The following is a 24,775-nucleotide window of genomic DNA, read 5'->3' as shown; positions in this document are numbered from 1 at the left end:
TGCATGAGGCCACACCAGGGGAATTGCTCAACCTTGCTTGGAGAGACTCAGCAATACCCCCAGACATGCCTGGACTTGTGTTTTCCAAGCACATGAACTGAGGGTATATAACAGACAGAATGGACACATTCTCGGCCTTTCTCCTTCACCCACCTACACTGCAAGCAACAAGGATGCTGAAGACTTGAAACTCCAACTGGGGGGACTGGACCAGATTTCAAAGGTGAAATCTGTATACTATTGACTGCAATATCCAGTGGGGTGAGAAAAACTGCTTCTAGTTGCTGCCCAGTCTAATAGGGTGGAGAGTTTAGACTGCGTGCTTAGATTTTATTTCTTTTGGTAACTAACTCTGACTTTTTGCCTATCACTTAAAATCTATCTTTTATAGTCCATAAATTCATTTAACTGTTTATCTTTACCAGTGAGTTGGTATGAAGTGTGATGGCAAATCTGCTCAGGTTTGACAAAGGCTGGTGTATATCCCCTTTCTGTTGTTGAAGTGGTAAACCAATTAATAAATTAGACGGTACATTCCTGAAGTACAGCGCCGGGAGCTAGGAGGGGTTGGGCTGGTGCCTTTCTGTGTGATTCCTGAGTGGCTCTGGGAGCATTCATGCAATATAGCCGGGTGTGGGGCTCCACATGCTGTTGTGCTGAGTGATCACAGCGCCTGGAGGGGCTTGCTGCTGGTCACTAGCAAGGCATTGTGAGAGACAGCCCAGGCTGGAGAGAGTTAAGGGGGCACAGCGGTCCCACAGTCTCAGGCTACAACCTGGGGGGATCCCGTCACAGTAATACCTTTTATTTGACCAACTTCTATTGGTGAGTGACGCGCTATTTTGATCGTACCCAGCACTCCTCAACCACCTTGTCTCTCTAATATCCTGGGACCAACACGGCTACCACTCTGCGTATTTTATCACTGTATTTTGTTTAGAAGTCTATGATGTGTTACTTTTTAAGACAAGGAGAGGAGGAGGAAAGAACCTCAGGACCCTGTTGAGATAAGGTCAATTGAACAAAGCACCAGCATTCAGAGAACCCTGGTTCCAAAATCAAACAAAGGCATACAAAAAAAAAATTACAGGAGTACTTGTGGCACCTTAGAGATTAACAAATTTCTTAGAACATAAGCTTTCATGAGCTACAGCTCACTTCATTGGATGCATAGAATGGAACATATAGTGTGATTATATACATATATATATATACACACACACACACATAATCAGACTATGTACACACACACACAGAGATAAGTTAGAAGTTACCATACAAACTGTGAGAGGCTAATTAGTTAAGATGAGCTATTATTAGCAGAAGAAAAAAAAAAACTTTTGTAGTGATAATCAAGATGGCATCCGATGAAGTGAGCTGTAGCTCACAAAAGCTTATGCTCAAATAAATTTGTTAGTCTCTAAGGTGCCACAAGTACTCCTTTTCTTTTTGCGAATACAGACTAACAAGGCTGCTGCTCTGAAACCTGCCATTTAGACAGTTGACAAAAAGGTGCGAGGATACTTAACTTAAGGAAATAGATTTAATATGTGTAATGACCCAGCCACTCCCAATCTCTATTCAAACCCAAGTTAATGGTATCTAGTTTGCATATTAATTCAAGCTCAGCAGTTTCTCATTGGAGTCTGTTTAGATGGGCCATCTTGACATCTAGATGTGACATATTGAATCTATTTCCTTAAGTTAAGTGTCCTCACACCTTCTTGTCAACTGTCTAAATGGGCCATCTTCATCATCACTACAAAAGTCTTTTTTCCTGCTGATAATAGCTCATCTTAACTAATTAGCCTCTCACAGTTTGTATGGTAACTTCTAACTTATCTGTATCTATCTATCTATCTCTTACTATACGTTCCATTCTATGGATCCGATGAAGTGAGCTGTAGCTCACGAAAGCTTATGCTCTAATAAATTTGTTAGCCTCTAAGGTGCCACAAGTACTCCTGTTCTTTTTGCTGATACAGACTAACACGGCTGCTACTCCGGAAAAAAAAATCCTAAAAATAATTTCTTACCGCTTTTTAGCTAATGCTGGTCTTGGTGGTTTCCCTGTAAAGCTTTTCTTGCCTGGTGTAGTCTGGGTGCTTTCAGGAGGAATTCTCAAGCTTTCAATTATGACTCTGGCTAAGTGTATTCGACCCAGCAAAGCCAGCCTATCCACATTTAAGGTTATGGCTTGACCTTCCTCTGTGTATTCTGTGGGAGCTTCAGAAAGTGGTAGCGGTCTAGCAGGAGAACAGCTGAAAAGGGTTAAAGCAGAGAATCCAGTTTAGACAAACATTCATTGCAGCAAAATCCTAAGGGAAAACTGTAGGCTGGCAAGAGGGTGGTTGTTTTATTTTTTTTAAATGACAGGTTTCAGAGTAACAGCTGTGTTAGTCTGTATTTGCAAAAAGAAAAGGAGTACTTCTGGCACCTTAGAGACTAACCAATTTATTTGAGCATAAGCTTTCGTGAGCTACAGCTCACTTCATCGGATGCATGGTTCACAATACGTGAATACGCACATTTGTTTTTTCACTGTACTGCACTTTTCATCACAAAAGTTTTTTACTCACCCTTTACAGTCAAAGTATGTAAGTTGCAGATAATGAAGGTGGCTTCTAAATTAAAATGTGTTATTTACTTACAGTAAAGAAGGAAAAGTGCAGACGTTTTCTTTCCATGCAATTCTAACTGCATAAGACAGGATACCCTCCCAACTGAGCTCTGCTACAAGCCGTGGATTGAGAACCACTGCATGACTATTGCTAATGGCAACTTATGATTGGCGGCTACTGCACAAAGGAGTCTGTAACTGAACTGTTCACCTGGGTTTCATTTCTGTTGCCTTTTCTTTCTGATCACAGATGCTAGAATCCAAAGTTTTTTGTGACCTCTGATGGTTTTCGTGGTCACCTTTCACAAGCTTTTTTGTCCTGATTATTTTTTTAGATGATATAACATCCTCATCATCACTGAGGAAGTCACTTAAACTGGTATCAGACTTCTAAAAAGAGATATCAGAAAAAATAAAAATTTATTATTATCAACGCCAACAAAAGGTACACAACAGCCACAATAAATGAGGGTGGGAAAAATAGCATGTGATAATGTAATCAGACTATCAAAAAGCATACTCACAAGGGGACAGAATTAACGTTGCATGGGCATTCTTTGTTCTGGCATTTCCCGATGTGAGTGCTTGACTGTCATCTTAATAATGTTCTTTTATCAGTTTTTAATGTAATTTTTAATATATTGGCAAACTTCTATAGGCTACATTACAAAAATGCCTTATAGATACTAAGACATCTATCTTCCTTCTCATCGGATGTCTTGATTTTCTTTTACTATAGCACTGTGGCCTAAGCATCTTCCCCTCGTCCCCCACTTACATGAGCTGTGTAAAACAAATTCTCCAGGAGACTCTGATCATAGTGAGGATCATTCAGCTCACTGTCATACACCTCACTTCCTGCAGAGAGAGATTCTGGAGGGGAACCTGTCCCATCCCAGATATGCACAGGGGATAAATCAGCACTGTGGACACAAGAGGAGGAAAAAATATCCCTCTTAATATAGCAGTTTCATATAAATTCTAATGGCATTGTTTATAGAACAGCCACCTTTATATCCAGATTTGAACTTAGTTGTGATGTTCAAACTAGCAACAGTGAAGATAGTGCTTGACAGTAATGAAGAGTCCAGGTAAGAGATATGGCACAGGCAGAAACAAAACAAGCTTCCCTCACAATGTGTCTCAAACCTGATCTGAATAGAACTCCTAAAGCCTCCTAAAGCAGGCTGAGGCTTGGGAGCCACAAGCGTCTCTTTAATGTGTCTCCTGCAGCTTTTTGCAGCTCATGATATTAAAACACTGTATGATTTAATTATTAACTAATCTAACTTATTAACTAATCAGGATGCATTTGCTATGTTATTAAACAATTACAGAATAGTTGGTCAGTAATTTTGCTGTGAGATATAATAATTGTAAATGAAAGAATGAATCGACACTACTGTGGCTCTTTTGGGTAATGTTGATCGCTAATTTGATCCATTGAGGTCTGAGTATCACTGTCCTAAAGGGATTAATGGGTAGCCTGCTTTCCATTGGCCCTTGAGTCTTTGGCCTTGCTTCTAAAACTGTCAAAAGGGGGCAGGACTTAGGAGTGGCAAGTTGAATAAGTCACTGAATAGCTACCAGATAACAACAACTTTCAGTTACTACCAACCTGGCTGGATATCTGCTAGTGACTTACTGTAGAAGTGAAAGGCTTCATACCCCATTACCAATGCCCTGAATTAAAAAGCATCCCTTTTCCCCAAAAAACATTATTAATAACCTACTTTTTAAAAAGTTTTCACAAAGTGGTATTTTAAACCTGCCCCTTTTCTGAGATGAGCTGGTGAATGTCAGTCCAATTCCCATTAGGAAGTTCTCAATTTCAGCACACAACTTCACCACCACATTTGAACGTCAGGATAGCACTCAGACACCCAGATTTGCATGGGCATGGAGAGCCAACTCTCACATTGTTCATTGGGAACAGGGTAAAGGTACATTAGTGGAACACTTCTTGTGCTCCTAGCTTTGGAACAGAGCAACAACTGCATTTTCCAAGGCTGTCAATATGGTACCATTCACAAGCGTCAATCTAAAATCTGGATATTCCTCCAATACGTTAGACTGTTAAATAAAAAGAAGGGGAGTTTACAAAAAAAGTGAAAAGACAGATTTTCACTGATTTTGCTGGCACCAAAAAAAAAAAAAATGAAAAAAAAAATTTAACTTTCCCTCAAAGTGGGAAAATACAAGAACACAATGGCAAGAAAACCAGAAAGGGAAACTGATTAGGATTCTGAATCTGCAAAGATTTAAGCACATTCTTAACTTTGTGTGTGCAAGTAGCTCCAGTGAAGTCAATGGCACCACTCATGTCTATTAAGTTTTTACTTAATTTAACTTCTAAGTTATTAAATGTACTAAAATATATAAATCTTTGCAGGATGAGGGCCTAACTTGGCTTCACTATTTAACTGAATGAAATGCAAAAAGGAAGCAATTATAAATGGGGAAAAGTAATTAAAAAAAAAAAGTTAATTTAGGTTTCAACAACAGTTAAGGATGGTGTTTTAAAAATATATATATATTGTGTACATGTGTATATACACTATCTTGAAAAGCCACTTAAAAGCCACATAAAAACGTAAGCAACTCTTTGGATTAAGAGTGGAGAAGAGGCAAATTAATAATTGGGCAAAGGGTAAATATAACTAGTGCCATTCTCTATTTTGCTTAAAGTCTAGATTGTATATTTTTTGCCTAACATTTGCCTAGTATCTCTGCAGGCAAAACATAAGTAACTACAAATCAATTTGCACTAGAAACAGTGCTTAGTCTTCCAACAACATCAGTTATATTGCTTGAACAAAAAACCCTCACAAAAGTGGGCACAAACTCCAAGTGTAAAATATTTTCTCTTACCACCACCCGATAACCCCGTACTCCAAAATATTTCCAGCAATGATGGAGAGGATGCACTGACTTAACCAGTATCCCATATAATACAAGAAATAGATAACTGGGTCATTTTGGGAATGTTTACGACAACATCTCAATGCCTGCCATGGCACTCACCTGCCCAGTAGTAGTTGTATTGCTCTTTTTTCAGCATGGGAGTCAAATTCTTGAACTGTGTATTCAGATGCTAGGAGAAGTGGATCTTCAGCAGTGGATGTAACATCAGGGTCCAAGGTTTTAAGGCTCCTGGATGACCAGTTATTCCAGTGAAGAGGGATCAGGAGGAGGAATAAGGATAATAAGTGTTTCTGGTTTGTTCCAGATTTTATTCATTTTAGCTATCAAATAAACAGATTTTCTCTCATTTAGCACAAATAAAAACCTATATACAGTGTGTTTCTATTTGCATTTTAACTCCCTAAGTACAAAAAGGACAAATTCTGTTGTACAACACTAGGTAGATTTGACTTAAAGTTACAACTTTGGATCAAAAATTGTAAGTATAAGTTTATAATGTGCCAAAAGTGCAGCCCAATCCTGCAATATAAACATAGCAGCTGCAGGCTCTCTATGCTTTTTCTCATTCTTTCTCTTTTTATTTTTTTGAAGTGCTCATGAAAGGTGCCTGATCAACATTCCTGGGGAGACTGAAATCCTCTACTTATTTACAAATCAAATATAGCATAGGCAGCAGCGCGGAAACTGTCTCCCTACCAAACATGCTTCAAACTGTGGTATCTCTTTTAGGTCTGACTGGGTATCTCAGCCTCTAAACTCAGGTAACCTTTTGACTCTGCTTAAACTACCAGCAAGGTTGCCAATTGTAGATACCTGTACATCACGAAGAGACCTACTCACTCATATCAGACAGATCACTGAATGACCTTCAGATGGCACTGACGTTAAGTCATTACCAATATGGACTGCAACTGGTGAGGTGAAATACAGGCACTTATTTACAACTGTTTGAATAAGAATTCTGAAAGATGTGAGACAAATCACATCATTATAGGAAAATATGATAATGCCTTGAAATTTATGGCTTGGAAGTAAAACACACTCCCTCCTTCAAGCTCACTTTGCTGTTGCTTTGAAAGTGTCTCTCTTTACAGAAGGATGCACTTCATTCAACTCAACGTCAGTATCTGGGCTGGATTTCAATGCAGAAACAGCCATGGCATTGCGGAGTTTATTGCCTTGATCCAGAAGAGCTGGAAAATAAAGAATAAAAACTCAAAATTAAAATGTAATTTAAAACAGAAAAGCCATGTGCACACAAAGTAAATATGCCAGATGTAAATTTTATATCAATGTCTGTCATTATAAAGAGCCCTTGACATATTGGAGATTAAACTTGCTATATACCATAAAACATATAACACAACGGGGAGTTAGAGGGAGCCTACTTCAGTCTTGAGCACAGGGCAGTATGAGGCACAACTCACTTGTGCTAGATAGTCTGAACCAGATGGTGGAGAGAGGGTACGGTAGGTATGGTAGCCAGATTAACCCATGGAAGGTTGGCTTGACATCCAAAGGTTCCTCACTAGCAGTCCAATTTCAAGATTTCTCAGTAAATACAATGGACAGCTCAGAAAATTGGCAATAGGATATGGGAAGCTTCCATTGCTAATTTACTCATCTAAATCCAGCTCAGGATGACAGTGAGCTAATAATACTAAAGCCTGACAGCTAATTTGGTGGCCTGTAGCAACTAAGTTAGTGATCTAAGTCCAATTCTTATCAAACAAGTGCTGATCGCATAGAAAAAATCCCACTAACAGTTTGCACTCTTAATAGCCATCTCAGCAGATAAAATCAAGGATTAAATAGGCTAGGAGACTGATATTCCCTTCTTGTTCCTCCAGGTCAGAGATGAGGCAGTATGAGGTAGGACAGGATGAGGTAGTTTGTACAGCTGCTGCCCATACTATACCTGTTCTATGGATAATCAGGCCACCTGCCACCAGTCCCGAAGCCCGCCGGGGATATCAGTTGGCTGCTCCTTCACAGGGCCAGGAGCATGGGTGTGTACTTGGCACGGTTTACCCCGTCCCAGACACCTGCCCCTTTCTGCAGCGCAAGGGAGACCCTGGCGCATGTTTACCTGGAGTGCGCCAGGCTGCAGCCTCTATTCCAGCTCCTCACAGATATCCTGTTACGTTTCTGGCTGCACTTTTCCCCTCACCTCCTTATCTACGCACTCCCTATCCATGGCCCCACAGTCAAGGGACCATCTGGTCAACCTCCTCCTGGCCTTGGCTAAAGTGGCCATCTATAAAACCAGGGAGAGGAAGTTGGCCAACGGGGCCTCCTGTGACTGTGGGGCCTATTTCCGACCCTCTGTCCGTTCACATATCTGGGCAGAGTTCCTCTGGGCGGCGTCCACTGGCTCCCTTGACGCCTTCAAGGAGCAGTGGGCGCTGTCTGGGGATCTCTGCTCGATGTCCCCGTCAGGTTCCCTTCGTTTTACCCTTTGACCACACTCCTGTCCCTGTTATTTCATTAGTTGTCCCCCAGAATCACTTGGCTTCCAGGTCCTGTGGATCCTCCCCTTAGGCTGAGGGGGGTCCTTTAGCAGTGGGTGGGCTTTCGCCCGCCCACTTCCTGGATCCCAATAGGACCAGCACTAAATTAAATCTTTATATATTAAATACAAAAAGTGTTTTGACTGTCAGTTTAAGTTCCAAATACTGTCTCTAGAACATTATAAGAAACACTTATCCTGAAGCCTTCAGTTTTACAAGAGCACCAACTTGTATCACATGTCAGCTAGCTGAAATATTAATGAGCTTAATGAGTACAGTTTCAAATGAAACCTAAACCCTGATGGCAAATATTTACAAACCTGAAAGGAGGTCTTTTGTAGTTGGGTTGTGCAAAGACAGCACATGTGCATTACTGTGGCTCCCCACAGGTGTTCCTGCTTGCAATTCAAGATCAGAACTGTTGGGAAATGATGCCTGTTTCTTTGGAGGATTCACTTTTAAATTTTCATCTGGTAAAATCAGACGATGCTGAGACCCAGAGAAACTGTTCTTTATGTTCTCAGAATTCTCTTGAAAGAGCAGGTGGTCTATTCCTCTATTTAAAAAGAAAGTTTAGTAAAACCCAAAGTTGATTTGTAAATATAGTGCTCCTCAAACTCTTATGCACATTCCTTAATCAGAGTACTGTATCCCCCACCTCAAAGAAAAACATGACATATTTGTATTTGGCTGCATAGAGGAAATCCTGACTTCCGTTCTTACATTCGAACTATGAAATATGCTGACTTAAATTATAATTAAAACATTATGGGCCACATCTTCAGCTTATGTAAACCACATAGCTCCAATGAAGTCAATGGGGCTTTGCAGATTTATATCAGGTGAGGATCTGGCCCTTTATTCTTTTCTTACATGCCTAATTACAACATGATTTAGACTACACATGGATGTACTTCTTAATCCATGAGTCATATATAAGGCTGTAAAAAAGTTTTGATTGTTTGGTTCAAAAATAGCAGCTGGTTTGTTAGAGTTGTGGTTGTGGGGTGGTCAGTACAAAAGACACGCCGTGTGTTCCCGCTCTGCTCTTGAAGGTAAGTGTGATGGAGGGTCAGTTGGTCCAAATCTGAGTGAGCGGCGGTGTGACCTGGAGCATGGGGCACACCACCACTCGAATTTGTGGAAGCTTTATAAAGTTGCTATTTCCACAACAAAATTGCGGCCCATGATTTTCTTACAGCCTTAGTCATAAACACATTGCTGATGCTTAATAAAACATTTGAAATGAAAAGACATTCCTTTATTTTATCTGGAAAAAAAAAGTTACCTTGGAGTAGCGGCCCTGCTACTGTTAACAGACTCTCTTCCAGCCATACCAGGTGGTCCATGCAGTTGTGCAGGAGCAAGAAACGGAGTCTTGCTGGATTCAGTCATTCCTCTGGTTCCCTGAGCAGAAGCAGCAATGTCTAAACTCACATCTGTGGTTGGGATGGAGCTGCTACTGTCATAGGTTTCAGACAAGGGCTCTAAGACTAGAGATACCTGAAAGACACAATGTAAGAAGAATGTGCTTTTTAATTAAATGTGCCAAACATTCTACAGTTGTTTTTCTTTCCGTATTACATAGCATGCTGCATTTCCCGTACAAGAGGCTATGTATTCGATACAGTTATGTTAGATACTAGCTTAATCTCTGGAATATTTACAAGCAGTTAGTTCACATTACACATTTTCAATCAAAGGAATCAGTTTCTTCAAGGGAATATAGCCCAGAAGCAGGACTTTCAAAAACAAATACTTAAGGTTAAATATAGGTTTACAAGTCTAATTCTAGGCACCAATTTTTTAAAATCTTGGCTGGCTCAGGTGAGTTGTGGAGAAAGAGATTTCAGTACTACCTGCAGTTCTCCTAATTTCTCAGATGTTGGTGAAATAACAGTGAAAAATCCACTGATTGGGTGGCTTGGAGATAGTTGTGATAGTCCATTGATTTGAGCTCTACCAATTGGAAGATGGTCAGGTTTGGTCATTACCTCCAACAAAAGAACACCCATATCTACAGGAGACAGGAACAGCTAACTTAGATCTGGCATAAGACAACATATTAAAAAACCCTTTGTGAACAACAACAATATTGCAGTTAAAATTAGGGCTGTCAATTAATCGCATTTACCTCATGAGATTAACTCAAAAAAATTAATCGTGATTAAAAAAATTAATTGCAGTTTTAATCGCAAGGCTAAACAACAGAATACCAATTGAAATTTATTAAATATTTTTGGATGCTTTTCTACATTTTCAAATATATTGATTTAAATTACAACACAGAATACAAAGTGTACAGTGCTCACTTTATATTATTACTTTGATTACAAATATTTGCACTGTAAAAATGATAAACAAAAATAGTATTTTACAAGTAGCGTAGTAGTGCAATCTCTTTATCATGAAAGTGCAATTTACAAATATAGATTTTTTGTTACATAACTGCACTCAAAAACAAAACAATATAAAACTTTAGAGTCTACAAGTTCACTCAGTCCTACTTCTTGTTCAGCCAATCGCTCAGACAAACAAGTTTGTTTACATTTACGGGAGATAATGCTGCCTGCTTCTTATTTACGTCACCTGAAAGCGAGAACAGGCATTCCCATGGCACTTTTGTACCTGGCATTGCAAGGTATTTATGTGCCAGATATGCTAAATATTTGTGTGCCCCTTCATGCTTTGGCCACTATTCCAGAGGACATGCTTCCATGCTGATGACGCTTGTTAAAAAAATAATGCGTTAATTAAATTTGTGACTGAATTCTTTAGGGGACAATTGTATGTCTCCTACTCTGTTTTGCATGCATTCTGCCATATATTTCACGTTGTAGCAGTCTCGGATGATGACCAAGCACATGTTGTTCGTTTTAAGAACACTTTCACTGCAGATCTGACAAAACGCAAAGAAGGTACCAATGTGAGATTTCTAAAGATAGTTACAGCACTCGACCCAAGGTTTAAGAATCTGAAGTGCCTTCCAAAATCAGAGAGGGACAAGGGGCAGAGCATGCTTTCAGAAGTCTTAAAAGAGCAACACTCCGATGCAGAAACTATAGAACCTGAACCATCAAAAAAGAAAATCAACTGTCTGCTGGTGGCATTTGTCTCAGATGATGAAAATGAACACAAATTAGTCTGCACTGCTTTGGATCATTATCGAGCAGAACCATCATCAGCGTGCATGCATGTCCTGTGGAATCATGAAAGCACATATGAATCTTTAGTGCATCTAGCACGTAAATATCTTGCGACACCAGCTACAACAGTATATTGTGAATGCCTGCTCTCACTTTCAGATGACCTTGTAATCAGCATTATCTTCTGCAAATGTAAACAAACTTGTTTGTCTGAGTGATTGGCTGAACATGTAGGACTGAGTGGACTTGCAGGTTCTAAAGTTTTATATTGTTTTATTTTTGAATGCAGGTTTTTTTTGTACATAATTCTGCATTTGTAAGTTCAACTTTCATGATAAAGAGATTGCACTACAGTATGCGTCTGAGGTGAACTGAAAAATACTATTTCTTTTGTTTTTTACCGTGAAAATATTTGTAATAAAAAATAAATATAAAGTGATCACTGTACACTCTGTATTCTATGTTATAATTTAAATATATGTGAAAATGTAGAAAGCATCCAAATATATTTAAATAAATGGTATTCTATTATTAACTGCACGATTAATCACATGATTAATGGCAATTCATTTATTTAATCACACAATTGTGAATGTTTTAATTACTTGATAGCCCTAGTTAAAATATAATTAAAACTTCAAAATTAAAAACCAGAATGAAATGCGAAAAAACAAAACAAAAAAGCATAATTAAAATAGGGAGAGGGGGACTATATGCGAGACAATGAGGTCTAGTGGATGGAGCACTTGATAGGGATTCCGGGGACCTGGGTTTAATCCTTGGCTCTGGTTTGATGGGTGACAACAGGCAAGTCACTTTCCCCTGTATGCATCAGTTTCCCCATCTGTAAAATAGAGATGATACTTTGCCTCCTTTGTAAAGCACTGAGCTCTAGGGATGAAAAGCACTAGATAAAGAGTATTATTACTAAGACATGTAACAGGTAGAGAAATGTTATACTGCTAAGAAATTACTATAAATATGGGTTACATACTTACAAGTAATAATATCGCACAGAAGCACTTAAACTACTTAAGACCCCAATCCTCCAATAAAGGTTCATACAAGTGTAAGGTGATACAGAGCTTGCTGGAGGATTGGGGCCTTAAAGTTTTTGGTTTTTTTAAAAGGCACTTGATGGGATCGTTTTGTCTTCATGACATTTCAGCTGCAGAAACACAGGATGCTTATTGTGACAATTCTTTGGCCAGAGACACAGAGCTGTCACTCTGTCTCTTGAATACTTTTGCCATGATCAATCTACAAGTATATTTAAGAACATCTAGTAGTATGGAATAGCTTTTTATTTTGATGATTCTCCTGAGGGTTATAAACATGCAATGCCCTTTGAAATATCAAACATAAGACACTACATAAAACCATCTTTTAGATTCAGTAAAAATAAAATTAAGTTATGTTTTATTACTTATTAATGCACTTCCCAATTCCTGCTAAAGTCTACTGAATAGTTGCCATATACAAACAATTTCAACTGCAAAATTAATACAGAGGATACAGCTGTTGTACCTGTCAGGTATGAGGCAAACTGTTTTGGCCCACAGCGAATTGCATAGCGGGTGGTGGTTTTCACTGCTTTTTGCTCAGTCTGTGAAGTATTCCTGGGATTAAACAGCGTACCATCTGATGTCTCCCCCCACCACCTCACCCGGATGAGAACAGAAGTAGGCGGTTTAGAGACCATCCATAAGATTTTACTGACTGTTAACTTGAGAAAACAACGCAACTGGCCTTCAACAAGAGGTGGTAAACTTGTAGAAGGGGAGATATCACTGACACCTGTGGAGATATAACACAGTATTATTTCTCGAAAATATAAATGTAAGTAGTATATTTGAGATGCAGATCACTTTACAGAGTTAAAAAAATACTTGGTGTTTATTCTGCAGATATGTCTATCATTCTATGCTATACTTAGGGTTACCCTATAGATATTTAGAACATTATGGCCTACAACATTTGTGCATTGCAGATTCTTGGCATGACTGTAACACACCTGGTGTTCACATACAAAATTTGTTGCAACAATTAACATTCACACCACCACTGAGACTACGATTGTTCCGTGCAAAGCCATCCATTAGTGCCAATGAAGCCGGAAAGTGCTGCTGTTGCAACTGGTCTGTTCAATACTGCCCTGCAATGCCCCCCACCATCCTTCAGTGAATGACCTCCCTGGATGATAGAATGACATCCTCCAGATCCCTTCTGCATCACCAGGGTGCCCACCGTATGCATGGAGACTGTCTTGACCCAAGCGTGCCCTTAGGGTACCTGTTGCTCCAATAAAGGTACTCCCTATTACCTAAGCCCTGGTCTACACTAGGACTTTAGGTCGAATTTAGCAGCATTAAATCGATGTAAACCTGCACCCGTCCACACGATGAAGCCCTTTTTTTCGACTTAAAGGGCTCTTAAAATCGATTTCCTTACTCCACCCCGACAAGTGGATTAGCTCTTAAATCGGCCTTGCCGGGTCGAATTTGGGGTACTGTGGACACAATTCAACGGCATTGGCCTTCGGGAGCTATCCCAGAGTGCTCCATTGTGACCGCTCTGGACAGCACTCTCAACTAAGATGCACTGGCCAGGTAGACAGGAAAAGAACCGCGAACTTTTGAATCTCATTTCCTGTTTGGCCAGCGTGGCAAGCTGCAGGTGACCGTGCAGAGCTCATCAGCAGAGGTGACCATGATGGAGTCCCAGAATCGCAAAAGAGCTCCAGCATGGACCGAACGGGAGGTACGGGATCTGATCGCTGTATGGGGAGAGGAATCCGTGCTATCAGAACTCTGTTCCAGTTTTCGAAATGCCAAAACCTTTGTCAAAATCTCCCAGGGCATGAAGGACAGAGGCCATAACAGGGACCTGAAGCAGTGCCGCATGAAACTTAAGGAGCTGAGGCAAGCCTATCAGAAAACCAGAGAGGCGAACGACCGCTCCAGGTCAGAGCCCCAAACGTGCCGCTTCTATGATGAGCTGCATGCCATTTTAGGGGGTTCAGCCACCACTACCCCAGCCGTGTTGTTTGACTCCTTCAATGGAGATGGAGGCAACATGGAAACAGGTTTTAGGGACGAAGAAGATGATGATGATGATGAGGTTGTAGATAGCTCACAGCACGCAAGCGGAGAAACCGGTTTTCCCGACAGCCAGGAACTGTTTCTCACCCTGGACCTGGAGCCAGTACCCCCCGAACCCACCCAAGGCTGCCTCCTGGACCCGACAGGCGGAGAAGGGAGCTCCGGTGAGTGTACCTTTTAAAATACTATACATGGTTTAAAAGCAAGCATGTGAAAGGATTCATTTGCCCTGGCATTTGCGGCTCTCCTGGATGTACTCCCAAAGCCTTTGCAAAAGGTTTCTGGGGAGGGCAGCCTTATTGCATCCTCCATGGTAGGACATTTTACCACTCCAGGCCAGTAGCACGTACTCGGGAATCATTGTACAACAAAGCATTGCAGTGTATGTTTGCTGGCGTTCAAACAACATCCGTTCTTTATCTCTCTGTGTTATCCTCAGGAGAGTGAGATATCATTCATGGTCACCTGGTTGAAATAGGGTGCTTTTCTTCAGGGGACACTCAGAGGTGCCCGTTCCTGCTGGGCTGTTTGCCTGTGGCTGAACAGAAATGTTCCCCGCTGTTAGCCACGGGGAGAGCTGAGGGGATAGCCACGCGGTGGGGGGAGGCAAAATGCGACCTTGGAACGAAAGCACATGTGCTGTGTATGTAATGTTAAGAGCAAGGTTTACCCTGAAAGAGTGTAACCATTGTTTTATAAAATGTGTCTTTTTAAATACCGCTGTCTCTTTTTTTTCTCCACCAGCTGCATGTGTTTCAATGATCATAGGATCTTCTCCTTCGCAGAGGCCAGTGAAGATTAGAAAGAAAAAAAAAAACGCACTCGTGATGAAATGTTCTCTGAGTTCATGCTGTCCTCCCACACTGACAGAGCACAGATGAATGCGTGGAAGCAAATAATGTCAGAGTGCAGGAAAGCACAAAATGACCTGGAGGAGAGGTGTCGGGCTGAAGAGAGTAAGTGGCGGGCTGAAGACAGGGCTGAAGCTCAAATGTGGCAGCAGCGTGATGAGAGGAGGCAGGATTCAATGCTCAGGCTGCTGGAGGATCAAACCAATATGCTCCAGTGTATGGTTGAGCTGCAGTAAAGACAGCTGGAGCACAGACTGCCGCTACAGCCCCTGTGTAACCAACCACCCTCCTCCCCAAGTTCCATAGCCTCCTCACCCAGACGCCCAAGAACGCAGTAGGGGGGCCTTCGGCCAACCAGCCACTCCACCACGGAGGATTGCCCAAAAAACAGAAGGCTGGCATTCAATAAATTTTAAAGTTGTAAACTTTTAAAGTGCTGTGTGGCATTTTCCTTCCCTCCTCCACCACCCCTCCTGGGCTACCTTGGTAGTCATCCCCCTATTTGTGTGATGAATAAATAAAGAATGCATGAATGTGAAGCAACAATGACTTTATTGCCTCTGCACGCGGTGATCGAAGGGAAGAGGGGCGGGTGGTTAGCTTACAGGGAAGTAGAGTGAACCAAGGGGTGGGGGGTTTCATCAAGGAGAAACAAACAGAACTTTCACACCGTAGCCTGTCCAGTCATGAAACTGGTTTTCAAAGCTTCTCTGATGTGTATTGTGCCTCCTGTGCTCTTCTAATTGCCCTGGTGTCTGGCTGCGTGTAACCAGCAGCCAGGCGATTTGCCTCAACCTCCCACCGAGCCATAAACATCTCCCCCTTACTCTCACAGATATTGTGGAGCGCGCAGCAAGCAGTAATAACAGTGGGAATATTGGTTTCGCTGAGGTCTAAGCGAGTCAGTAAACTGCGCCAGCGCGCCTTTAAACATCCAAATGCATATTCTACCACCATTCTGCACTTGCTCAGCCTGTAGTTGAAGAGCTCCTGACTACTGTCCAGGCTGTCTGTGTACAGCTTCATGAGCCAGGGCATTAAGGGGTAGGCTGGGTCCCCAAGGATAACTATACGCATTTCAACATCCCCAACAGTTATTTTCTGGTCTGGGAATAAAGTCCCTTCCTGCAGCTTTTGAAACAGAGCAGAATTCCTGAAGATGCGAGCGTCATGTACCTTTCCCGGCCATCCCATGTTGATGTTGGTGAAAAGTCCCTTGTGATCCACCAGAGCTTGCAGCACTATTGAAAAGTACCCCTTGCGGTTTATGTACTTGCCGGCTCGGTGCTCCGGTGCCAAGACAGGGATATGGGTTCCATCTATGACCCCACCACAGTTAGGGAATCCCATTGCAGCAAAGCCATCCACTATGACCTGCACATTTCCCAGGGTCACTACCCTTGATATCAGCAGATCTTTGATTGCGTGGGCTACTTGCATCACAGCAGCCCCCACAGTAGATTTGCCCACTCCAAATTGATTCCCAACTGACCGGTAGCTGTCTGGCGTTGCAAGCTTCCACAGGGCTATCGCCACTTGCTTCTCAACTGTGAAGGCTGCTCTCATCTTGGTATTCATGCGCTTCAGGGCAGGGGAAAGCAAGTCACAAAGTTCCATGAAAGTGCCCTTACACATGCGAAAGTTTCGCAGCCATTGGGAATCATCCCAGACCTGCAACACTATGTGGTCCCACCAGTCTGTGCTTGTTTCCCGAGCCCAGAATCGGCGTTCCACCGCATGAACCTGCCCCATTAGCACCATGATGCATGCATTAGCAGGGCCCATGTTTTCAGAGAAATCTGTGTTCATGTCCTGATCACTCACGTGACCATGCTGACGTTGCCTCCTCGCCTGGTATCGCTCTGCCAGTTTCTGGTGCTGGATATACTGCTGGATAATGCGTGTGGTGTTTAATGTGCTCCTAATTGCCAAAGTGAGCTGAGCGGCCTCCATGCTTGCCTTGGTATGGCGTCTGCACAGAAAAAAGGCGCGGAACGATTGTCTACCGTTGCTCTGACGGAGGGAGGGGCGACTGACAACATGGCTTACAGGGAATTAAAATCAACAAAGGGGGTGGCATTACATCAAGGAGTATTTCAGGCAGGACTTCATGGAGGGTTCCAATAAGAAATGGTGCACCTAAGTAATTGTTCTTATCGGAACAAGCAGGTTGGTCTGGCCTCTGATTGATACATGGCTAGATTTACCTCGCTGCACCTTCTCTGTGAGTGACTGCAGTGTGACCTAGAGGAATGAGACCCCTAGACTGGGGGGAGGGGGGGAAGCAAATGAGTACAAAACAAATCTGGTCTATTTCTTGTTTTGATCCACTTCTTCTATCTTTTACATCTTTGGCTGGCACCAGATGGTGCAGAAGGACTGCAAGCCATCCACATCTCATGGCTGCTCGGCAGAAGATGGTACAATAGGACTACTAGCAATCCGTATTGCCTGCCTGCTCACCATAAGATGGTTCAATAGGACTGACTGCAGGACTAAAGAGAATGACCTGGTCAAGTCACTTCTAATGTAGTCCCTGCACCCATGTCTGCCAGGCACTCCTGGCCAACGCGGCCAGGAGCACCTCGGACATGACGATGACAGCTGCCAGTCCTATTGTACTGTCTGCTGCCACAAGGCAAGGGGTTGCTACTGCTGTGTAGCAATGCAGTACCACGTCTGCCAGCACCCAGGAGACATACGGTGACGGTTACCTGAGCGGGCTCCATGCTTGCCGTGGTATGGCGTCTGCACAGGTAACTCAAGAAAAAAGGCACGAAACGATTGTCTGCTGCTGCTTTCACGGAGGGAGGGAGGGAACAGGGGCCTGATGATACATACCCAGAACCACCCGCGACAATGTTTTAGCCCCATCAGGCATTGGGACCTCAACCCAGAATTCCAATGGGCGGCAGAGACTGCGGGAACTGTGGGATAGCTTCCCACAGTGCAACGCTCCGGAAGCCGACGCTTGCCTCGGTACTGTGGAAGCACTCCGCCGAGTTAATGCACTTAATGCACTTAGAGCATTTTCTGTGGGGGGACACACACTCGAATATATAAAAACGATTTCTAAAAAACCGACTTCTATAAATTCGACCTAATATCGTAGTGTAGACATACCCTAAGTGTCTTTAAGTAATCACCAAGACCCATACGGGGCTCCCAGCCCTCTGTTGCACCTCAAGGGCACGACACACCACGTTATAATCCCCAAAGGCACCATACACTTACAGCACCAACACAGGCAACTACCACCTCCCGACAGGGTGCCCAAGGTACTGCCACCCCATGACCCCAATCCCACACAGTGCTTAGGGTGCGAATCATGCTATGGAGGGTGCTACCACCCCACCCCTTCAGATGCCCATCACAGGACCTGCTGCCTCTTATGGGCCCCTACTGCCACCAACTGCTACCGGATCCCTGCCCCAGGTATCTACAGGGTACCAAGCCCCGCTCCCCCCCGCAGCCAGGGTATCTGCCCTGTCCCCCGGGTACTCCCGCCACCCCCGGCCCGCAGCCAGGGTATCTGCCCTGTCCCCCGGGTACTCCCCCCCCCGCAGCCAGGGTATCTGCCCTGTCCCCCGGGTACCCCCCCCCCGCAGCCAGGGTATCTGCCCTGTCCCCCGGGGTACCGCTGGGCGCTCCCCGGGGCTCTCACCTCGCCTCTTGCGGGCGCCGCCGCCCATCCTGGGAGCGGGGCCCTTCGGCCTCTTCTGCTTCATCCCTCCGCCGCTCCCCCGCGCCAGGCCCGGCTCTCAGCCACCGCCGCTGCCCGGCAACCGCCGCCGCCGCCTCAGCTCGCCGCGGGGCCCCCTGGGACACGGCGGGAGAGTCAGCCAGCCCCGGGAGAGCCCCGCACAGCCCGCCGAGATGAACTACAGTTCCCAGGGGGCGCTGCGGCCCCGCTTCCGGCGAGGGGAGGCTGCGCGAGGGCAGACGCTTCCGGCAGAGGAGGCGCTCCCCCGCCCGTGAGTAGGAGTGGGGGTGGACTCTGTTTCCCGTGGTGCAGCGCGGCGTGGCGCGGCAGGGGGTACTTCCGGCGGGGGGTGGGTGCAGTGCTGCTGGCTGGGCGGGGGCGGTACCTGCTGTTCTGTCTGGGCCTCTGCCCGTCATGTCGACCCTGGAGAAGCACCTGCACCTGGGCCGCCTGCCCCCCAGGCCCGCCGTGCCCGGCGGGGGCGGCCAGTCCGGCTCCAAGATGCGCATGGGGTAGGTGGGGGAGGGGAGCCGGGCATTTTACCGCGGGGACGTTGGGGATCGGCCGAGGGGGCCAGGGCGCCCGTTGCGGGGCGGGGCGGGGATCGACGGGGGAGGCGAGGGCGCCCGTTGCGGGGCGGGGGGGGGATCGACGGGGGAGGCGAGGGCGCCCGTTGCGGGGCGGGGGGGGGGGGGATCGACGGGGGAGGCGAGGGCGCCCGTTGCGGGGCGGGGCGGGGGGGGGGATCGACGGGGGAGGCGAGGGCGCCCGTTGCGGGGCGGGGGGGGGGATCGACGGGGGAGGCCAGGGCGCCCGTTGCGGGGCGGGGGGGGGATCGACGGGGGAGGCGAGGGCGCCCGTTGCGGGGCGGGGGGCGGGGCGGGATGGACGGGGGAGGCGAGGGCGCCCGTTGCGAGGCGTGGGGGGGATCGACGGGGGAGGCGAGGGCGCCCGGGGCGGGGCGGGGCGGGGGTGTTGGTGGTGGCAATAGTAATTGAAATTATTAATATTGATATGGGAAACCACGAAACACTAATTAACCATAAATTCCTTTATTAAATCCAAGGGCCAAATGATATTTATACCATTGCTCTAAACATGCCTAAAAAGCCTAACTAATAAGTAAGTAACAAAACATTTGTAAGCATTTGATCGAGATATTTACAAGTGGGCTAAACCCTGGGGTGCTGAGACACCTATTGATCGGCTCCAAAGTGCTAAAACCTGTCTGACCAATGAACCCTTTTAAGGCTTGACTTTTATACCCTTTAACAAACAAGTGATGTCATCACCAATTACTGACTTCAGCTAAAAACCAATTTAAGACAATTCATCCTTATTTCCAATCTTAATCCAGTTAAGATTTACAGCCTCCTCCCTAAGGCCTTTGTTATCTTCTCCTTTCCCCACCATCCCATCCCTCCCCTCCCCTCCCCAGCAGAACAGAGGGAAGTTTTGAGCTTGTTTCTTTTAAGACAGTTTTTCTTTGTCTTCTTACTGTAGCTCTTTATTTTATTAGTTAAGTTTGAAACCATACATCCTTCCTGCACTACAAGTAATCCTACTTATTATTCTGACAGCCTTCTTTAATTTGCTGGCTGGGGCCTTCTTTACAACACACAAACACTTAACCAAACTGAAGCTAACTTTAATTCTTTAATTTTATACTTATCCTGTGGGGGGATTGGCAGAGGAGGCGTGGGTGCTGGTTGTGTGGTGGTGGTAGGGATTGGCAGAGGAGGTGAAGGTGCCCATTGCAGGGTGGGTGGGGATTGGCAGGAGAGGCAAGGGTGCTGGTTGTGGGCGAGAGGACATCTGGGACATTGGCCTCAGGCATGGGATGGGAATTCTAACATGTTAATTTGAGATGTATTTCAGCAGATTGAATAGTTTCTCTGGAGGGTTACTTTACGCTAATAATTTTGGTGTTTCTTGTGTGTTTTTGTTGCAAATTCAGTTTTGAATCAGGGCGTTCACAAATGCTTATGAGATGTGTCTGGACCTAACTTGTCAGACCATCTGTCTGTCTATATGAAGAGAACTAGACAGATGAACACCTATGTATGGTAAAGAGCATCTCCTTAGCTTGGCATAGACAAGACATAGACATATGGCTGATTTGACTCCTACTCAAAGAGATTCTATTAATTAATGCACATTGTCTAAGTGGGAGCTAGTGTTCCTTCTAACCAACTGACAATGATGACTTGAAATAGTCATAGTTTGAAACTGGTGCCTACCTGCTGCCTTTTCCTTTAACTCACTGGTCTAATTGAATACACTTTATTATTAAGATCTCTCAACATCCTTCTCTCATGAACAGAGCCTGGTGAAGATAAATATTTCAGGGCATCTCTTCGTTTTCAACTATGATTCTTCTCTGAAGCTGTGTGTATTTGTGAATGAAGAAATGCTCTTTTAACCGGTGCAAACTCTGTGCAAGTTTAGCTTAAATATTATTACACAGCAGGAGTCTACGTGAAGCTGGGTGTTGTCGGTAGCTACCAGTGTGGTGCTCCGCTCTTGTTCGATGATAACAGTCGGCTGCGTGCGTGTTCCCTCTGCTTGCTGCCCCAGCTCTGCGCAGGTAGCTAACTCAGCAGACCCCGAGAGAACCCCCAAAAACCACAGACTCTAGTAAGGTACGTTTATTGTCAAACGAAGCACAGTAATAGTTCCCTATAGACTCGACAGGGCATACTACGAATTTGTGCTCCCTGGCAATGGACACAGCTCAGTCAGTGGCGGGACACTCCACTGCCCCCTAGGCTGGTTAAAGATATGCGCTCCGGGACCTACTTTTATACCGTTGCAGGACAGATAATTCATCATAGTTCAAACGAATCTATCCATCATGTTGTCCTTTTGACCCTGTCTTTAAGATGCACCTGCCTGTTCCTTGTTATGTCGATGGAGTGTCTTGCCGCTGTCTCGGCACAATTTCCTCTCATTAGCACTTATGTGTGTGTGCACTTGCCTATAACAACCTTTTCTTGCCAACTTCTGTGAGTGGGACCTGCCTCTGGCTCACAGCCCAGCTTTTCTTATCGCTACCTGGAAGTACTTTGGTTCAGGATTTACTTTGGTTCAGGCTTCAGGCCTTGGACGGGTCCTCTGATACAAGAATTTTTGTTTCAGGCCCTCCTCTTACTACACTGAGCAGTAGGTGAACTCAGCCAGGCGAGTAAGTCCTTGCTCCTGGGAAGTGATAATGTACCGTCTGGGATGGCAGAACACAGAGCAAACAGGTAGTGAGCTTTATAAACCAGTCTAAGTGTATCATTTGAGAGCGAAGGCCTGGTCAACACTTAACATTTAGAGCATCCTGGCTACCTCAGTCCTGAGTGAAAAATTCACCCCCTGAGCCCTATGGCTAAGCTGACCTAATTCCCAGGGTAGATACAGTTAGGTTGACAGAAGAATTCTTCTGTCAACTTAGCTGCTGCTCCTTAAGGAGGTGGTTTACCTACATCAATGGAAAAACCTTCCATCGACACAAGAAGTGTCTACACTATGGAGATGCAGCTGTACTGCTGTAGTGTAGATGTGCCCTGAGAGAGAGAGAAAGATTGGCCAATGTTAATTGTGAGGCTGTTCCAGGTGTAGGAGGAGGGATGAAAGAAAGGAAATGGCCAGGAAAGCAGCTTGGCAGGAGCATAGTGACAGAGGGGGAGGCGATGGGCTGGAGTTAAGGACAGTTTTGAAGGTGAGGAGAAGCAGCTTGAATTTTTATATGGTAGAAAAGGAGGTGTCCAAGGTAAGGAGATGATTATAGCGGTCACAGAGGAACGTGGTCTTGGCAGCGGGGTTCTGGATGACCTGGAGGGGAGAGATTATAGCTGTGCAGATTTGGAGAAGGGGAGGTTAGCAGTAATCACACCACTGCGCAGGCTGTATGTGGAGATGTTGTAAAGTAAAGCAGCAGAATTTGGTGAAGACCCAGATATGAAGGGCCAGAGACAAGGTTTGGGCGCGGGGGAGGACAGTGCTGGTAACAGTGACAGACTAATGGAAAAGTAGAGGGCTTATGGAAAGGTAACATGTTTGGGTGTGCACATTACTGGCTCAGATTCACCTCCAAACCAAAGAGGGTGCATGTTGCTTTCACTTAGGCCAAGGATGAATTTAGTTGGAATTTGAAATGATGGCACAAAATCGGGTAGAAAATGATGGTACAGAATGAAACCCAGAGTATGAGAAGTAGTGTTTTGTACTTCTCTACCATCTTTTCTCTAAAAAACTGGCAATGCTTTATGCAGATGGAAAGTACCATTATCGCAAGTTTTGCATATGGGGAAACCATAGCAGAGAGTAGTTAAATGGTAGGCCCATAGTCTTCTAGTGAGTTAATGACCGTCATAAATATAACACAGAGGTCCTGACAACCCTGGATCTAACCATTTCTTAGTGATCACTCACAATAACTTCAGCTTCTGCACCCGTATTTTTGAATTTCGCTATTAGTCCCATGTTTAAGGTAACATTACATTCTTTAAAAGGATGTTAAATAGTGGTTAGCAAGGGGAGTGCAAAGGATCTAATCCTACTTTGGATGTAACTTGTAGTGATTCTTAATCCTGCAGCCTAGGTATTGTGGTGATGGACTGTTCAAAAGTACAGGTAGTGCGACTCTCTACCCTTTTCATATGCTAGTCAGATGAACAGAAAGATCCTTCACCCTGATGGGCACTAGCTGTTTCTATTGAAACAACTTTTACTAGTCTGAAAAAGTTTAACAGCATAACTGTTGAATGGAACTTGTTAGAAGGAGGTCTATTGCCACTCCTATAAAGTTCTGCCAAAGTCTTGTATATTTTTAGAAGCTTAAACTATGCTATAAAAATGTCCTCTCTGCAGGAGCTGGCATGTATCATCTCGGGGGGGAAAAAATTGTTGCTAACTCAAGAGTGTTAAATTTGGAGAAAAACCACTGGTTTTTAGGAATGTAAGACTTGCCACACTGAAAGAGATCAGGAGTACTTGTGGCACCTTAAAGACTAACCAATTTATTTGAGCATAAGCTTTCGTGAGCTACAGCTCACTTCATTGGATGCATACTGTGGAAAATACAGAAGATGTTTTTATACACACAGACCATGAAAAAATGGGTGTTTATCACTACAAAAGGTTTTCTTTCCCCCCACCCCACTCTCCTGCTGGTAATAGCTTATCTAAAGTGATCACTCTCCTTACAATGTGTATGATAATCAAGGTGGGCCATTTCCAGCACAAATCCAGGGTTTAACAAGAAAGTCTGAGGAACAGTGGGGGGAGAGGGGGTGGATAAACATGGGGAAATAGGTTACTTTTTATAATGAATCAACCATTCCCAGTCTCTTTTCAAGCCCAGGTTAATTGTATCCAATATGTAAATTCATTCCAATTCAGCAATCTCTCTTTGGAGTCTGTTTCTGAAGTTTTTCTGTTGTAATATCGCAACTTTCATGTCTGAAATCGCGTGACCAGGGAAATTGAAGTGTTCTCCGACTGGTTTATGAATGTTCTAATTCTTGACATCTGATTTGTGTCCATGTATTCTTTTACGTAGAGACTGTCCAGTTTGACCAATATACAAGGCAAAGGGGCATTGCTGGCACACGGCGGCACAGTGAGCTGAGGCTGCAGGGGAGGTGCCGGGGTCTAGCCTCCTGGGCCAGGAGTTCAGGGGTCGGGCAGGAGAGTGCCGCTGGCCGGATGTGGCCTGCGCGCCATAGTTTGCCCACCTCTGTGCTAGCATCATCAAATTGCGTAGACTTCAGTGTGAGTTGAGGGCATAGGTACAATGTCCAAGGCCTGATTCTGTGAGGTTCAATGCCATTTATTGGATGAAATATCTTATCAGACGAGTACAGGAAATCAGCTTTACCCTGAAGCATGAGATCAGATAACTTACAAAATTTAATTTTGTAAGCTGCTCCT

The 24,775-nt window shown here is 44.4% G+C and overlaps 2 protein-coding genes across 9 annotated transcripts in view; one reads left to right on the top strand and one right to left on the bottom strand.

The window, feature by feature from the left end:
• Positions 1-19,029, bottom strand: part of C2CD3 (C2 domain containing 3 centriole elongation regulator) — a 92,405-nt gene extending 73,376 nt beyond the window's left edge. For 5 of the 7 annotated variants that reach the window (XM_048839255.2, XM_075125970.1, XM_075125971.1 and 2 more), the window contains exons 1-10: positions 18,818-19,029; positions 12,729-12,998; positions 9,915-10,072; positions 9,344-9,558; positions 8,376-8,611; positions 6,606-6,738; positions 5,645-5,773; positions 3,399-3,543; positions 2,832-3,010; positions 2,037-2,261 (exon numbers count right to left, since the gene is read on the bottom strand). In XM_048839255.2, the coding sequence (XP_048695212.2) occupies positions 2,037-2,261; positions 2,832-3,010; positions 3,399-3,543; positions 5,645-5,773; positions 6,606-6,738; positions 8,376-8,611; positions 9,344-9,558; positions 9,915-10,072; positions 12,729-12,998; positions 18,818-18,881 (1,754 nt within the window). In that variant the 5' untranslated portion in view covers positions 18,882-19,029. Of the gene's footprint in view, positions 1-2,036; positions 2,262-2,831; positions 3,011-3,398; positions 3,544-5,644; positions 5,774-6,605; positions 6,739-8,375; positions 8,612-9,343; positions 9,559-9,914; positions 10,073-12,728; positions 12,999-18,817 lie in introns of those variants that run through there. The other 2 variants (XM_075125975.1, XM_048839274.2) reach the window with 2 other exon arrangements.
• A 176-nt stretch (positions 19,030-19,205) lies between these two features.
• Positions 19,206-24,775, top strand: part of PPME1 (protein phosphatase methylesterase 1) — a 46,085-nt gene continuing 40,515 nt past the window's right edge. For both annotated transcript variants that reach the window (XM_048839177.2, XM_048839169.2), the window contains exon 1: positions 19,206-19,368. In XM_048839177.2, coding sequence (XP_048695134.1) covers positions 19,271-19,368 — 98 coding nt within the window. In that variant the 5' untranslated portion in view covers positions 19,206-19,270. The remainder of the gene's footprint in view (positions 19,369-24,775) is intronic.

Source organism: Caretta caretta, chromosome 1, assembly GCF_965140235.1.
Source record: "Caretta caretta isolate rCarCar2 chromosome 1, rCarCar1.hap1, whole genome shotgun sequence".
Lineage (NCBI taxonomy): Eukaryota > Metazoa > Chordata > Testudines > Cheloniidae > Caretta > Caretta caretta.
Note: the sequence above shows the minus strand (reverse complement) of the source record. Positions and strands in the feature narration are given on the sequence as shown.